The following is a 16,706-nucleotide window of genomic DNA, read 5'->3' as shown; positions in this document are numbered from 1 at the left end:
AAGCAATTTTTCTTACTCCAGCAAATCTTCTATATTCATTACAGCCCTGAGTATAACTTCTGCTTCACTCCACTTTCTTCTGTCAACCTGTTGGATCTGACTAGGATCCATTTCTTCTCTGCAGAAGAACAGAACTCCCTTTGATGCATACATAAGCCTCACACTTTACTAGACCATAGTATATATGCTTAGTGACAAAAGACACTCCCATTAATCTACTGTTGTAGGGAGTTGGTGCATTCAACACAGAACTTCTGCTATCCTGAACTGCACAGCAGAACTTAGCTCAGTGATCACCCAGCCAGCTGTAACAATTAAAGAAAAGACAAAACCAATATGTTAGAGCAAGAAAGACAGTTTTCATTTCTTTTCAACTGTGCTTAAGATGTTTCCCACAAAATGCTGTGGAATTAAGAGCAGTCCTGTCCAAAACCAGACTGCCTTGAGGAATGAAAGACCCAAATAAGAAGGGCAGTAACACCAACATTTTGTCTGATTCCAGTGATATCTCAGTGACACAGATTAGTTTTGTTTTACAGAATATCCATTTCCCTTCATAGTAGGAAAATATATCAATGATTCTAATATGGAATTTGACAGCAATGGCAAAAAAGTTCAGAAAGACCCACAAATGCTAGGATGCTAATATTTGTACATATCCACATGTATATGCAGACATGCACTTAACGACACCCACACAAAAATAATAATGTAAAGAGACATTATTTCTGTAATTGAACATGGCTTCTCTCCTGTTGTTCTAAACCATATTCAAACAATACTCAAGCACAGCCAGTGTTGAAATAAACACTAGAGGACACATCTTTCTCATTAGCTAACACACATGCAATGCTTTGAGGCTGCATGCAAGCATGCTTTTAGCAGACAAAGCAGCAGGACACTGTCCAGCGACACAATAGCTGAGAATAGGACACTTTCTGAGTATTATTCTGACATAGAAAGGTAACAATTTTTGCAGCAACATACATGGGAAGCAAAGAAAATACATCACTCCTTCAATTTGCCTTCAAACACTTTCTAAGGAAAGAATATGAATTACAATAAATGCAACAGATTCCTCCTTTCTGTCTCTCTAAACAACAGGCTGAAAAGCAGAAGAAAGCTGCTATTTTGCCCCTAGTTGCACATCCGCTCTCTTTTGTTAGCTGGCCTGGAATATTTTTGGCTTAACAAACTCTATGATCAAGGTAAGAATAGAACAATTCCTTAAAAAAAGTTCTTAAAATATGAGTCGTTTTACCTTTTATCCCATGAATTCATTCCCAGGATACTGAGAAGTAATCTACAGTAGTAAAATGCTGACTGTGGCTTTTGTGAGGTTGGCTCATCCTGCTCCATAGCCCTCATATTTACATCATTGAAATGCTTTTCAACAAACTCTTTCTCTTCTGTGTGCTGTTTCAGAATTGCATTGATGACATCGTTCTCCTGCTTTTCTGAGATGCAGACTGGTTGAGGAGCAGGGATGTTGAGTGAAACACCAGTTCTCTGTAAGCATTCAGGGCTTGTAACACCTAAATACTGCAGTAGCTCATCAAGAGCATCTTCTTCATCCCTAATTGTATCCCATGTTGGTACAGTGTCTCTAAATTTCCTTTTAACTTGGAGTGTAATTCCATCTCTTGCTGATACATCCTCCACATGCTCAAAAGATGAAAGAGCATCTTCTGGTTTATCTTGCTGAGATAATGGAAGTGCAAAAGACGTTTGTTGTGAAGATCCACACAAAGATGATGGTCCATACAAAATGGCCGAATCCCACGAGTATTTGCCAGACAGATCACGCACTATAATTCTAACATTTGAATTAGCAGACGCAAGTCCAGCAGACAGTCCTCCCCCAGGCATGTCGTCTTCTGCTTGGATTTGTATGCAAGACACCAGGGAAGTATTGTTTAATACAAAGAATTGAAGATTTGGGTTCTCAAAAAGTTCAGGAGAAAGCTCAGGACTTTCACTGTATGGATTGTCGTTGTTTTCACACACTTGACTGGTCAGCATAGCAGGACCTCCACTCATAGGATAGTGGCCTAAGTGGTTGACTAGATGTGTTATCACAGTGCGAGCAGCAACAGAAATTAATCCTTGCTGCATGTGAGTTTTCACTGCAAGAGAAAGAGCACAGGTTTCAAACGAAGAGTTCAGAAAACAACACTGAGATTTATGTATTTCTTTTGGTCTCTTACTGAGTTTTAAACAGAGAATGAGCAGTGCAAGCTGAGGATACATGCAATTCAGTAAGGGAAAATATGTATTTTGATGATCGTTCTCTTGTATATAAATAGGATGAAAAATCCTGAAACAGTTAAAGAAGAATCTTCATTATTTTATAGCCAATCATACTTCCTTTGCTGTAGCTTTGTTATCAGCATTGTTCTTCTAAAATATACTATTTCTTATCTAGTGAAAATAAATCTTGAACTGCTGTTGAAGTAGAGATCATAACTGTGTTGCTAGATGTCCATTCCAACTGCACTGTATTTTTATATTTATACACATCATTACATTGACAAATACAAAGGAAGATAGATGCACAAAAGGCCTAATCCATCTTAATTTCCCTGGGGAGCATATAGCTGTAGGTTAGCTTGAGAATAACACTGGATAATTTTAAAGTACAAAATCAAAAACCGGGCTGTCTATATTGAACACAATCTAACATTATCAAAATATTCAAAAAGGAAATCTCATGCCACAACTGCATTTTAAGAAGTTTCAGGTTAGAAAACCTTGGGAGGGAGAAAGAGGAGTTAGTTGTGCCCATCTTATGTGAAATTCATCCTGTGAGATGCACTGGTATTTCAGTATGGTTTTTGCCACCTCCTTCTTTGCTGCATACCTTTCACTTGCACATTATGTCATCTAAATTCACAAAAGATATTTCTAATGTTTATATCACATCCTGCTAACCCAGTACTATATTGTTATTGAATTATTTTTATCAAGTCCAGTCTACAGGATGTACATGAGCAGGACAAAGTGACTCTCTCAGGCAGAGAACTGTCAACTGGTTCAGGGGACCCACTGAAGAACCCATACCCAAAAATATTACACTACAGAATAAGACTGCTAGAAGAGGGAACAAAATCAAAATGACAGAGTACCTGTTTTCTGTATCCTCTCTCTTGTAACTGGGCAAGGATGCCCTGAATTTGGGATTTACAAAGAGAAGATAAAATACTGTATTCCTCAGGGTTACATGACGTATTTTAAATTACATTAAACATTGAAAACTGCTGCAAATGCTTCCTATCTTCTTTCTCACTAAAAATCCATCAAACCAGAATGTTCTGAACAACGTTACTTTTTCATTCAGTATTTACTGAGAATATGCAACCTCTTGGACACAGAAGTAAGGTATAATGAAACCATCTCTCTTTATGTTGGATATTTATAACCTGCAAAACCTAATGTTTAGTAAACAAATTTCTTTTTGCAGTTTCAGATGTCTTAATTGGCTTAACTGGAAAAATAAAGGCAAATTTGTGCCGTGTACTGACTACCATTATAGATCTTCAGTTTCTGAAGATGGATGCATTCAGCATCTGCAAAAATAAACAGGTAGTATATATTTGCCTTTTTTTTTCCCAAAAGGTTTGGGTACAGCATGTAAGAGATGTTTGGGATTCTGGCTATTGTCTTCCTTTAGGAAGCACTACATCCGAAAAGGGAAACATTTCATCCAGTTAATAGGTGGCAAAATCAACATAATATTTACACAATTCCAAAACTCATGTCAACTCAAGTATTTTAATAAATTAATGCCTTGACAACTAATGTAAGAAAATTAGAGATTATATTTTTATTGTCTATAGCCTTCTTGAAGTTTAAAATTTACAAATACAAAAACATTCAGTGATGCAGAATTAAGTGTCCAGATAATGGCAGCATACAAGGAAATTAAGTTATAGCGCCATCTGCTGAAATACAAGAAGGAGCTGGAAGCAGATTTTATACAAAACAAAGAGAAAATAAGCTGGGTGCTCAAAGAATCATTTATCAGCACATTATTGACTAGCACCTGGACAATGCAGGGGGTGGCCCATCTTTGTCAGAATATTTATACCAAGTATTTAGCACTTGCCACTGCACAGATAAATAAGGTAATACTTTTCTCAGGTTCTGAGGAGCAGAGACATACAAGCTTTCCAGATACCTGAAGTCCCACTCTATAAAGGTTAAATGTCCCCTGTTAAGTTCTGCTGAGAAACCTGAAGTAATAAGAAGGACCTTCTAGCATGTAAGTTATTACTATTGCTGTTGTGTGGCAAACCCTAAAGACCTCAAACTTGACCATGGTTGTTTTGTGCCTCTGTGTGTGAATTTACTCCCTCAGGAGCCCAAGGGACATATGGAAAAGGTGACACAGTAGTACAAAGAGGGGAACATTAATTTAAATTTGGAAGATCCATTCTCTAATACAGCCTTTCCCTGAAAACTTTGCACTTGAATTAAAATCATGAATCTGTCATTGTTTCTTTTATAAAATGCAAACACTTGTCTGAGTCTTCACTCAGAATACAGTGATGTTGATCTAAAAATGACACAGAAAACTTAAAGTAGAAGTATCAAGAGAAGTATACTGAAAAGCAAACTACAAGATGCAACCTGTTACGTTGAAATAAAATAAAGCAATCTTGAAACATTTTTGCCACACAGAAAATCAGATTTTGGTGATGGTTTCCTCAGGAATTAAAAAAGAGAAAAAAAACAATCCCAAGACTAGTAATGCATTTTGAAATTATGAAAATTTTAAATTAATTTTGCAACTTAATTTATTCCTTGAAGCACATTTCCTCAATCAGGCATAACTGGACATTCAATATATTAAAATCTTAAAACATGAGTATCTAAACCATGCTCTTTGTTTCTGGAGGGCAAATGAAAATATGTAATAATGCAAGCCATCACAGCTTTACCACAAATTCTACAAACTAAGTCTATCATTACACATTAAGACAGTCCAGCTCACTGTTTGTTGACCTGTCTCTCTGAGAGAACACATCGCTGCTTTCTTTACAATGGTACTGTCTCTGGCTTGGGCAATGTAATTTAGACATGTACATGATCATCTGGTTATTTACTAGAAGCATGTTACACTATTTATTTTTCTCAGTCTTGAAATTACCTCTTTTATGGAAAGGCTGAAGGTCCATCACTACTAATCTGTATCTGTGGCATGAATGAAGGATTCCTGAATTTCCTTCAGATGTGTTGTTAAATTTTAATTCAACTTTGGCTGAACAGTTTTAAACAACTATGGTTATGTAGTAGAAGTAAAAAATAATGACTGAGAGTGGAGTTTAACTCTCCTCATCCTTTTAGCTGTCTAAAGAATGATGACCTGTACAGACTGATTAATCTCAAATTGGAGCAATGGGATGAATCGCTCTCTAAAAAATCTTTTTCCTTCATTACATTCAGAGAGAGCCTAAGAGTGCTCCTCTTAGCTTAGTTTCCTGTATTTTACATTAGTTTAAGCAAGTCTCATTCCTTTCTAATTTTAATCTTCAGCTATATAGACATGCAGGTACAGAGAACCCATCTCTAGAATATTCCCCACAAAACACAAACTGTGTTAATCTGGATGCACTACGTATAAAGTATTTTTTTAAAGTGTGCATTTTGTGTCCTTTCAGTAAAATGGCAAACAGCAAAGCTTTAAAAGAAAAGTACTTTATATTTCTACTTTTTAAACAAAAGCTAAAACTAAACATCAGGCAGGGAAAACTTTTTCATTAGAAATTGAAAAATATTAGAAAAAAATGATCAATCTATGCAAAAGAGTTTAAAATATGTTTGGAGAAATATGAGGAATGGGGGAAAAAAATCAATCAAATCAATAACTGATAGGCCACTGTATCTATGTAATGTTACTAGTACCTTCCAATCACAACTATCTCTAACATATTTGTGATCTACGAAGAACAGCTTTCCAAATGTTTTTGTCTATAATTGCAAAAAAAATTCTCCTTCATATATGTTTATGCTCCTGAAATGAAATGGAAAAGTTCAGAAGTTAGCAGATAGTGGCACTATGCAGTCCAGGTTGGCTTGTGAAAATCTAAGCTGGCTAGTTAGGTGCAGTTAATTAGAACAGTGGGTTTGTGTGGCAAGGTTTTGGTAGTGTGGGGGTTACAGGGGTGGCTTCTCTGAAGAGCTGCTAGAAGCTTCCCCTGTGTCTGATGAAGACAATGTCAGCCAGCTCCAAGATGGACCTGCTGCTCGCCAAGGCTGAGCTGATAAGCGGTGGAAGTAATGCCTCTGGAATAAGAGTTAAGAAGGAAAAAAATTATTGGGCAGAAGGAAATTGCAGCCAGAGAAGAGCAGAGTGAGAATATGTGAAAACAACAACTCCACAGACACCAAGGTCAGTGAAGGAGGGGCAGGAGGTGCCCCAGGCACCAGAGCAGAGATTCCCTGCAGCCTGTGGTACAGACCACGGTGAGACAGGATGTGCCCCTGCAGCCCATGGAGCTTCACAGTGGAACAGATATCCACTTGCAGCCCCTGGAGGACCCCATGCTGGAGCAGGTGGAGGCCCAAAGGAGGCTGTGATCCTGTGGAAAGCTCACACTGTACCAGGCTCCTGGCAGGAACTGTGGTGCTGTGGAGAGAGGAGCCCATGCTGGAGCTGGTTTGCTGGGAGGACTTGTGACCCAATGGGGGGGACCCATGCTAGAGCAGCCTGGGCCTACAGGACTGAGCCCCATGGAGGGGACCCAGAGTGGAGCAGTTCATGAAGAACGGCAGTCCGTGGGAAGGACTCATGTTGTAGAAGTCTCCTGTGTGAGGGCCCCCATGCTGGAGCAGGGGAAGAGCATGAGGAGTCCTTCCCCTGTGGACGAAGGAGCAGCAGAGACAATGTGTGGTGCATTGACTGCAGTGCCCCAGTCCCCATCCACCTGCACCACTGGAGGCAAGGAGGAGGTAGAGATTCACAATGAAGTTAAACCTGGGAAGGAGGAAGGGGTAGGGGTATGGTGTTTTGAAGACTTGGTTTTATTTCTCATTATCCTATCCTGATTTGTTTGGTAATAAATTCAATTAATTTCCCCAAGTCAAATCTGTTTTGCCCATGATAGTGATTGGTGAGTGATCTCTTCCTGTCTTTATCTCAACCCAGGAGCCTTTTGTTATATTTTCTCTCCCCTGTGCAGATGAGGCAAATAACAGAGCGGCACTGGTGGGCAGCTGGCACCCAGCCAGGGTCAAACCACCACCGACAACACTTGTATGCCAGTACTATAGCTAGAGCAGGTTGTTGCCAACACTAGCTAGAGGAACAGTTAATCAGCCTTCACACAGACAAGCCTGGTAATTCTTTAGATGTATGAAAGCATCACAGACTTGCTGTCTGCATGTTCTGGTGGTGCAATAAAAGCTTCCTACTGCTGTCCTTACTGAGAGCTGCTAAAAGTTCATTCTGGTTTAAATGTAACAGTTTAATATGCTTAATCCCTAATTTCAAAATTATTCTTTGTATATCTCATACTAAAACCTACCACTTCCAAGCTACAGAGAGGAGAACAAAGACAATTTTACAGATAATCCTAAGTTAAGAGCTTCCATGTGAGAGACAGAACTTGGAAAGTTACTGAAAAACAGAAGCCAGTAATCATCTTTCTCAACACCTGTTCCCAGAGGATTTAAGGAATCTTTGCCCTGCTGTTCATTGAATGGCTTGCTCCAAACCTCCCAGTAGATCCTGTCCCCACTACAGAGCTGTGTCACTCTAAGTCCTGTATCTTCTTGGTCTCATACCACATTACGCTGTGGCTAAGTATCCACAAAACTTGCGCTGGATCTGACCTTGAACAATGGGAAGTGTAACAGGGTAAATCAATTACATCTGTTAAAGCACCTTGTCTTAAGAATTCTGTCATTTCAGTACTTTCAGCTTTGCTTGTGACCTAAGGAAAGAGTCTTGCAATTCCTACCCTGTCTTTGTAGGACTTCTCTGATTTCCCTACAGCTCCTGCCCTACTCATTTCCATTCCTTCAAAAAAGATACTATGATAGCCCTTTTACTCTACTGAAAGATGTTGACCCATTGGCATACTGTTCTGCTGGTAGCTTGTACTAATTGACCCTCTGTCTTGATAGAGACCCAGACTGGTTGTTATCCACTAGTTTTACTCCTCTCACTCCTCCAACAATGCCAGGGCGAACAGATGCTGTGCAATTGGTTAAGCACTGCCAATTTTATTCTCTGCCTGGCAATGGGGACTAGAAATGCCAAGGTTGGAGGACCAGGGTTGCATTATAATGCTGTAGTCTGCCAATTAAATTTCACAGTCTAACTTACAATTCCAGAGCCCTGAAACTTAATTTATCTGGAGAGATAAAAGGAACATCTGAAATTACTTTTATTAAGAAATTTAACAAGAAATCATAAAAGGAAAGATCATGGTTGGAAATGCAAAATGAAGATATTGATGCTAGGGCTTTGTGCAACCGTATTCATTTAAAGAGAAATCTATTCAGGGTTGTCTTTTCAGATTGTCAGATTAAAAAAGCCACACAGCATTTGCTTCTAACCCATAATTACAGATTATTATGGAATACAAAAGATGCCAGGCATAAAAAGCTACTACAATTCACTACACTGTAATAGAACATGCAGTGGAAGTAAATTTTGGCAAATGCTTTAAATATTAGCTTTACATAATACGTATAGGTGAGACTGTAATTAGGACAGAATGAATCCTCCGAAGCCTCTTTCATTCTGACCCTGCAGATGATTACTTTTTACTAATAAGGCCACAGCCGTTTGACGAAAAGCCAACTATAGTACCTTGCTTCATTCTTCAGTAAATTTAATAATTACAGCTCCTCCTGCCAGTAGTTCTCAGATCAGACTTGTTCAATCCAATACTGAGCTTATTAGGGGACAGCTCTATATTTAGAATTCTTTGGCCAAAAAAGTACTTGAGGATGATGAAGCATGCCTTAGACAAGGGCACAATGATTAGCCATTTTCTCTACATAAAAAACAGCACGTAGTCACTACAAACCACAGAATCACCTGCTGTTAGCACACAGCTGCTACAAAGAACTGCTGCATTTATCTGGTTCTTAATACCCTTAAAAAAGCCTAAATGGAACAACTTAATACAGAGGCAGAATAGCACTACACAAGAGTTCCTTGTATCTTAATCTCATATTTTTCAATTTTCTTCCCTTGGTAGCCATTTGATATTTGCTAGATACACTGCATAATACATGACCGTCCTCTGTAGCTGAGATTCTTGATTCTTTATTTTTATTTTTGAGTTGTGAAGAAAACGTTAATTCCCAGCTCTCCTAAGGTTCTAACCAGACGAGAGAAAATTTCTCTCTTTTTAGACAAATCTGTGGTTTTAAGTAGTGTAAAAAGAGATCAACAACAGATTATGATAGCCTAAAAAAAATCACAGAAAGCATTCAATATTGCAATGTCAAACAGGAACAAAAATCCAAAATACTCCTATTTTGAAAAAAAAAAAGCAAAATTAAGAAAAAATCAAATTAATTTACTGAAAGTAAAATGAAAAGCAACATTTATCCAGGTTGCAGTACTTAACACTTCTGGTGATACACAGAGCACGGAAGAATCCATATCATATTGATCTTGGTGTTGTTCAGAACATACTTATTTCAGTTAATCAAATGGTAATAGCTCAAAATTACGTTTGCTCATTCCATACTAATGGTTCTTACCTAGTGTCTACATGTAGCCAAAAACCTGTGCTTTAGACCAACACTTCAATACTGAAAACCAAGATAAAATCTTTTTGAAAGAAAATGTGCTTAGGCAATTAGACAAACCTTCAGTGACTGGCTGAAGTTTAGAAGACCTCTCCGAGTCTGGAGAATGCAGTGGTTCTGGTTCCTTTAAGCTTTCTAAATGCATAAAAGGATCATAATCCATACATGCCAGATCAGAAAGGCTTAGAGGAAAATATTTAGGGTTGCTAAAACACTGAGACCCATAGACACATCCATGTAGAACCTAGAACAAAACCAGAATTTCATCAGAATTTACATTAACTACTGAAATTTATACTTGATAGTTTCACAAGAAATGAAGTTTATTTTTCTTTACATTTTAAAAATTGATTTGTTAGAAGGAACATGACAAAACGTTGGAAAATTTTAGATGTTTAATGTTTACAGAAACGAACTCTGGTCTGCAAAGAAAATTATTAAAACAGAGTCTACACCAAAGTGGAATTTAACAATAAAGAAACAAAACTTACAAAAAATCATTACACTACCTTTATTTTTAGATCTCCTATCTTCTTTAATTACATATGCTAGGTCTAAGCTGCTAGAGGTTTTAATCCCCTTCCCTTGCAAAAAAAGATAAAAACCCCTATCTTTCTTCTGTGTTCCTAAAGACACTAATTATAACTTATTGCTTTTTGCTTTGCTTGTTGCTAAATGAAATTGCTTGATATATAAAAGTTACATCCTTTTGTATTAAATGTATAGCTAGTCTTCTACAATACAAGCATTTGCAATCCATGACATACAAAAAAAGGGCTTGGTTAACCATCCAAAACGTAAAACAAAATCTACTATTCCAAATACACCAAAGGTCAAGCTGTTACAGTGAAACATGCAAGAACTGAGCCAGCACTCCATATTTCAGGAGCAGAATGGAGCTCAGCTTACAGAAAACTTTTGCCTTCATTTCCATGAAAACTGACTATCTCCATACACAGAAATTCTTAATAAGTGAGTAAAGAAACATGTACCTTATATATACAATTAAGAACAGATCTTTCAGTCTTATCATTTTCTGCTCCTGTAGTGTGAAGAGGCTGCAGCAGAGTCTTTAATGGCAAGGCCATTATCCAGTCCAATAAGCACAGAAGTAAAGAAACCACCAACTGGAAAAAACACTTTCCATTACAAATCAATTAAGCCAGCACCTGCTACTTCATATTTATCACTTTATTTTATTTCTCTGTTTTGCTTTCTTTTTTCAATTCAGTAAAGTCAACTTTCTGCAGTAATGGCAGGTCTCACTTGTTAACCACTGTATCTTCAAAACCTATGGCATCAGTGAAAACTTAGGCTACTGAGGTATTTAACAAAGGTCATCCATTCAACAGTTTCTCATCAGGGTAAGACTGTGAGCAGATACTATACTTAGGAGGATACCCAGAGTTTTCAAAATCGATTGTAGAGTGTTGTTTTTAAAATGACAGATAACACAGGTCCAAATAAGGCTGATGCGCCATTCTGTACATAAATTTCACTGTAAAGTGAATCAAGGATTACACAAAATGGAACTCTTTAATCTGTATTTAGTCCTTTATAAATAACACAGAATGTTTTTTACAACATATCAAGAAAGTTATGCAGCACCAGGTATCATCTGAAAGAAATCCAACTGCTTTCTGTATTGTAAGGTATTCAGTTAGCAAAAGAATCAACTCCCTCTCGGGATGTCTTGAAAGACTCTAGAACAGAATTAGATTAAGACACACATCCACACCAAATTATTAATAACTTATTGACCAAATAATTATTTTTGATTTTTAAAACTCAGCTGTGAAGAGAAGATGATTCAGATAAATAGCGGCAAGATTCTCTAAAATATTTCTCAAGTTAAATAGATGTCTTTAAAAAGAAATCCATTTACCTAATTTACTCATTTCACATAATGCACTACAAGTTTGTCTCTCAAAAGTATAATAAACCTAACGATGAAGGGAATTGAAGGGCACTTTTTATTTTTAACCAATTTTTAAGAAACCCATTAGGACTACATTTGTCAAAATAGCAAAGACAATTTTTTACATGATATTTGATGTCCAATGATCCACAGTAGTTCATGGGGAAATGTGGTCAATTATGGAAAGCATCCTCAAGTGAAAAAGTGGCTAGCTTGGCATATGAGTGTAGTCTACAACAGCCCATGACTTCTTGCAAACAGAAACAGGAGATGAAACAGAGCTCTGAAGGCCAAAATGAGCAACAGATGATCTCCAGCTCCTTGTGAGAAAGGTAGCCCCGAATGATGGAGCTGTCAGCAACAAACTGCACCAAAGTGCCCAAATTTAAATGATCCAATGAGCCCAAGAGCAAAGCTAATTCAGAAGAGACACAGCTTTCAGGAGGCAAAAATAGAAATTTCATAGAAATGAAAAATACTTACCCTCTTGTCCTGCTCATAAGAGGAAGCTTCTGTACTGGGTAGCAGATGTGTAATAGTTGCTATCAGAATCTGGGGAAATATACCATATTTCTTTTAAAACGTAACCTAAATATTTAAGTTTAAAATAATTTTTAAGCAGGTAAATCTGACATAATACTAGCTTCTCGGTTAAATTCCATTACAATTATTTTGAGACAAGTTACAGTATTCCTTGACAATTTTTTTAAAAATAAAAACACTTTTAATTGAGTTTTGCAAAATACATAGAAGGACTATGTTCTCTTTGACTGATGTAGGTGCCTGAAGGACAGTGAAATTACACAGCTGCCCCAAATATTCAGGCATGAAGAGAACATGACTCAACACACTTGTAGGATGCGGGAAGAAATCTGATACTGCTTTGCGTAGGGTGCTATCTGAGCTACATTATTTCTTAGAACTACTAATATGTACTATATACTATACTACTTGTATATACCCTATCTCTACTTGATCAAAAATATGACTGCAGAGGAGCACAGAAATGCTTCCTGTATCTCTTAAGAATCTTTTACATGAAAAGAACCTGGGAGACTTGTGTCTTTTCTCTGTGGTTCAGACTCAGAGAGGTTCAGACTCAGAGTCTACCTCCTGTTATGGGTAGCATATTCAAAATATTATTTTTGCTTTATACTAAAACTCTTTCATGGATATGCAAAATACAACTGCAGATCCATATTTTAGGCAATCATTTTTCTCTCTGAACATAAATAAATATGTCTGAAGGTATCTAATATTAAAAAAAAATTGTACTTTATTGGCAACATTCTCATGACATTTTTTCTCGGAGAAAAAGCAGGCATGATATAGACACATTACATGTCAATTACTGGAGTGAGGAAGTTAAGTGTGCTGCAATTCCCTACCGCTAGTGTTAAGTAAGACTGTTTATACTAATTCAATGTTTTGCAAAACATGATTCTCAATATACAGGTGTTTAGAGTAATACATTGTAGTATTTCATTTAAAATAATTGAAAATTTCAAATTTAAAAAGAAATTACTTACTTGAATAATTCTTAAAGGTGAATCAGCTTGATACAGTTGAAGTCTATGCACATAATGTATCAGCATGTTCAGCATACTGCAGGCAACTTGGGCTACTGTTTTATTTGGAAACTAGAAAAGAGAACACAGCACAGTAACAATGAGAAAATTATTTAATGTAAGAGTACATTAGGTGGTAGGATGGTCACAAATTTCACAGGTAGTTTTATACATATAGTTCCTTAAGTACCTATTTACCAGAGGAACAGAATTAAATTTTACAAACTTAAAAGGAACTATTTTATATTCATAAACAAATGTTAGCAGCTAACACCAAAGTTTTGGGACAGACATCCAAGTGAGTTGCACACCGGAAAGGGGAGAGGTGTTGCCTAACTAACTTCAGACTGGTTAGTACAATATCACGAAGCCAGGAAGAAAGAATCAATTTTTTGTTACCTTTATGATTATTAATATTAATGAATCACTGCAAAACCCCTCAAGGATCTAACTCTGAAAACAGAGGTCTTTGCTGAGAATCAAGGCAGGTGAAGAGCCACATGCCCAAAATGCAGCCTGTAGTACTAAACAGGAGATTAACTGTTCTGCTATTTGCCATCAGGGAGGAAGTTTTGATCAAGAATATGGGGGTTGGTGAAATAGATCGGACCCTTCATCTGCTTCAGAAAGCTGTCCTAGCATGGTCAATATATCACATTTCAAAAGAATGCTGTTGCTAGGGTAGAGTTAATTTCCTCTCAGAAGCTGTTGTAGTGTTGTGGTTTGGATTCGGAAAGAAAATGGTGTTGATGACACACTGATGTTTTGGTTTTTGCTGGGCTGTGTTTATCTGAAGTAAAGGATTTTTTTTTTTGTCTCACGCTGTGCCTGTGAGAAGGTGAGCAAAAGAAACTGGATGGGAGCATAGCTGGGATGGGTGACCCAAACTGACCAAAGGGATATTCCACATCATAGAACATCATGCCCAGTACATAAACTGGGGGGAGTTACCTGGAAAGGGGGTCAGTCTGGGTCGGGAAGGGAGTATTGGTCAGCAGGTGGTGAGCAAATGTATTGTGCATCACTTGGGTTCTTTTCTTCCATTCTCTTTTTATTATCATTATTATCATTTACCATTTTTACCCTGTTTTACTTTGGTTTTGACTATTAAACTGTTCTCATCTCAAAATAAAAGTTTTGCCTTGGTTCTCCTCACCATTTCACTGCAGTGGGTGGGAAGAAAGGAGATTGAGCGAGTGGCTGTGTGGTGCTTAATTTCCAGCTGGGTTTAAACCATGACAAACACTCAGACACTTTACAACAGACAGTTACGAGAGCTGTGGGTTCTGGAAGGACATTTTCCTGAACTCAAGTAACGACACTGAGTATGTGCCAGATAGTGAAACTATTCACCCCAGTCAATTTGGTTCTGACTTTTCCAAGAACTTTCAGAGGTGGCATGTAAACACCTGTGTGATGCCATAAACATTCCACCTGCCATTCTTTGTCTCTGGAAAATGCCATATGTTATAAAGCATAAGAATTCACTACTTTTATATTTAGTAGTGTAAATTGTGGACATAATTTTGGAACAGTTACTTGATGGGGGGAAAAAAAGGTACCAATGAACTGGCACTTTCCCAGCTCTTAGGGTTTTTATTGGAAAGGTAGTCTTACCATCTTTGCAAGGATCCATTCCTTCTGGATGTTAAATCGGGAATTTAAACTTGTGCATACTTGAAAATAACCTATATTTAGCAATCATTCAACTAAGTCTGTACAACATAATTTTGTGATGTATCTGCAGCATTTTTGAGAGAAGCATAATAAAATCATAAGTCTGGACGGCTGGTTAGGATCCTTTGTGCTCAAGCTTCAGCGGAGGTTGATGCAGACAGAGTGGTATTGCCATACAGCTGGGAGAAGCACTAGCTATGTCCAAAGCAAGCTGCTGAACTGCAGTTCTGAATACGCTACTGGTATTTCAAAAATAAGCATATAATTGCTGCTAACATTTCTATTCAATGTTATTTGCTCAATTGAACTTATCAGTAAGTTGGACTAGGCCTATAGATCCCTACCCATTCATTTCTCCTGAAAATAAGAAAATAATCCATTCTGGGAATTCAAACCTCTGACTACTTGGTAGCCAGGAGATTGCTTAGGTAACAAATTAGAGCTAATTTATTTCTCCCATGACACAGTAATGAACTTTTCATTTCATTATTAAACTCAATTGTGAATGTATACCATTGCTCAGAACTGGAAAAAAAGACAATGTGCACAGGATGGTTTTGCCACACAAAGCAAAGCAAAGCAGAAATACAAAGATCTTTGTTTTCTCATTCAAAAAGTAATTTATGTTTAATATAAATGAGATACAAATAATTGGTTTAATAAATATGTCAGAGAAAAAGAAGATAAACCACTATGAATTTCAGGATTAAAAATAGCTCAAATATTGATAAATTGAAGCAGCAAGATAAAAACCTCATTTGCCTCGTACCAAACTTGCACAGGAACTTGATAAAATGCAAAAGTTAAGTGTTATTAAAAACCATGGGGAAAAACCTGGAAGAGGGTATTAGTGGAGCTGCAAAGAATGAATGTGACTTTGCAAAACAGGAAATTGCAATTTAGAGTCTAATACTAAAAGCCCTGCAGCTAGCTTATATAGAGACTCAAATCCTGCTTCACCGGATGTGAGCAGCTGATCTGCGAAGATATTTTTCAGATTCCCATTGCTTAAAAGAAAATAATAATCCCCAACATCCAACAGAAGTCATATGTAACAGGTGTACACTCCAATTTTTATCAATGTGTATATACAGAAAGACTATTCATAGAATTTTGATGCAGACAAAAAGCATATAGAAAGGTTCTGAAGATAAACTGGAAAACATTTAAAAACTTGAAGCTATTGCTCACAAACATGCAAATTTGAAAACTGCTTAAAAACAAGATGTTTTTACTAATATTCTAATTATTCTATAAAATAAGAACAAATGCAAAAAGATTTATAATAGTAGGAAAGCAAAAGCACTCATCAAGGAAAAAAAAGCCAAACAGATGCAGCTCCTAGAATAAGCATAGAAAAGGACTCTGCCACAGCAAATTAAACATCCCCCAGTGCTTCCATGCATACAGTGTAAGTACCTTGCATTCCTCTCTAAATATCTAGCCATACCTAAGAAGCAATACTGCATAATGCAATGACTCGATCTCAGAAGTGAACACACAGAGAATGTTGCGAGAATACCATGGTAGGTTAGAGCGGCTAGGGATACATAGTAAGATAAAGATCCACTATCTTATCTCCCAGCACACCATTCCCTCCAAACTTAAAGAAGGGTAAAGAACTTTGGACATTTCAGAGACCCACTCATTAAACTGAGTTCTCTCTTTTTTAAGGATGGTAAATGAAACTGCGAAGTAAGGACACTAAAATGTCATCATGACTTTGAAAATGCAAAGTATCTTTACATATAAAGGCAATACACATTGTAAAA

The 16,706-nt window shown here is 37.1% G+C and overlaps 1 protein-coding gene across 16 annotated transcripts in view; it reads right to left on the bottom strand.

Moving 5' to 3' along the window:
- Nucleotides 1-16,706, bottom strand: part of RALGAPA1 (Ral GTPase activating protein catalytic subunit alpha 1) — a 131,011-nt gene that overhangs the window by 48,843 nt on the left and 65,462 nt on the right. For all 16 annotated transcript variants that reach the window (XM_048307428.1, XM_048307429.1, XM_048307427.1 and 13 more), the window contains 5 exons: nt 13,219-13,329; nt 12,173-12,241; nt 10,764-10,898; nt 9,832-10,015; nt 1,262-2,126 (listed from right to left, as the gene is read on the bottom strand). In XM_048307428.1, coding sequence (XP_048163385.1) covers nt 1,262-2,126; nt 9,832-10,015; nt 10,764-10,898; nt 12,173-12,241; nt 13,219-13,329 — 1,364 coding nt within the window. The remainder of the gene's footprint in view (nt 1-1,261; nt 2,127-9,831; nt 10,016-10,763; nt 10,899-12,172; nt 12,242-13,218; nt 13,330-16,706) is intronic.

The sequence above is a fragment of the Corvus hawaiiensis genome, chromosome 6 (assembly GCF_020740725.1).
Source record: "Corvus hawaiiensis isolate bCorHaw1 chromosome 6, bCorHaw1.pri.cur, whole genome shotgun sequence".
In the NCBI taxonomy this organism is placed as follows: Eukaryota; Metazoa; Chordata; class Aves; order Passeriformes; family Corvidae; genus Corvus; species Corvus hawaiiensis.
Note: the sequence above shows the minus strand (reverse complement) of the source record. Positions and strands in the feature narration are given on the sequence as shown.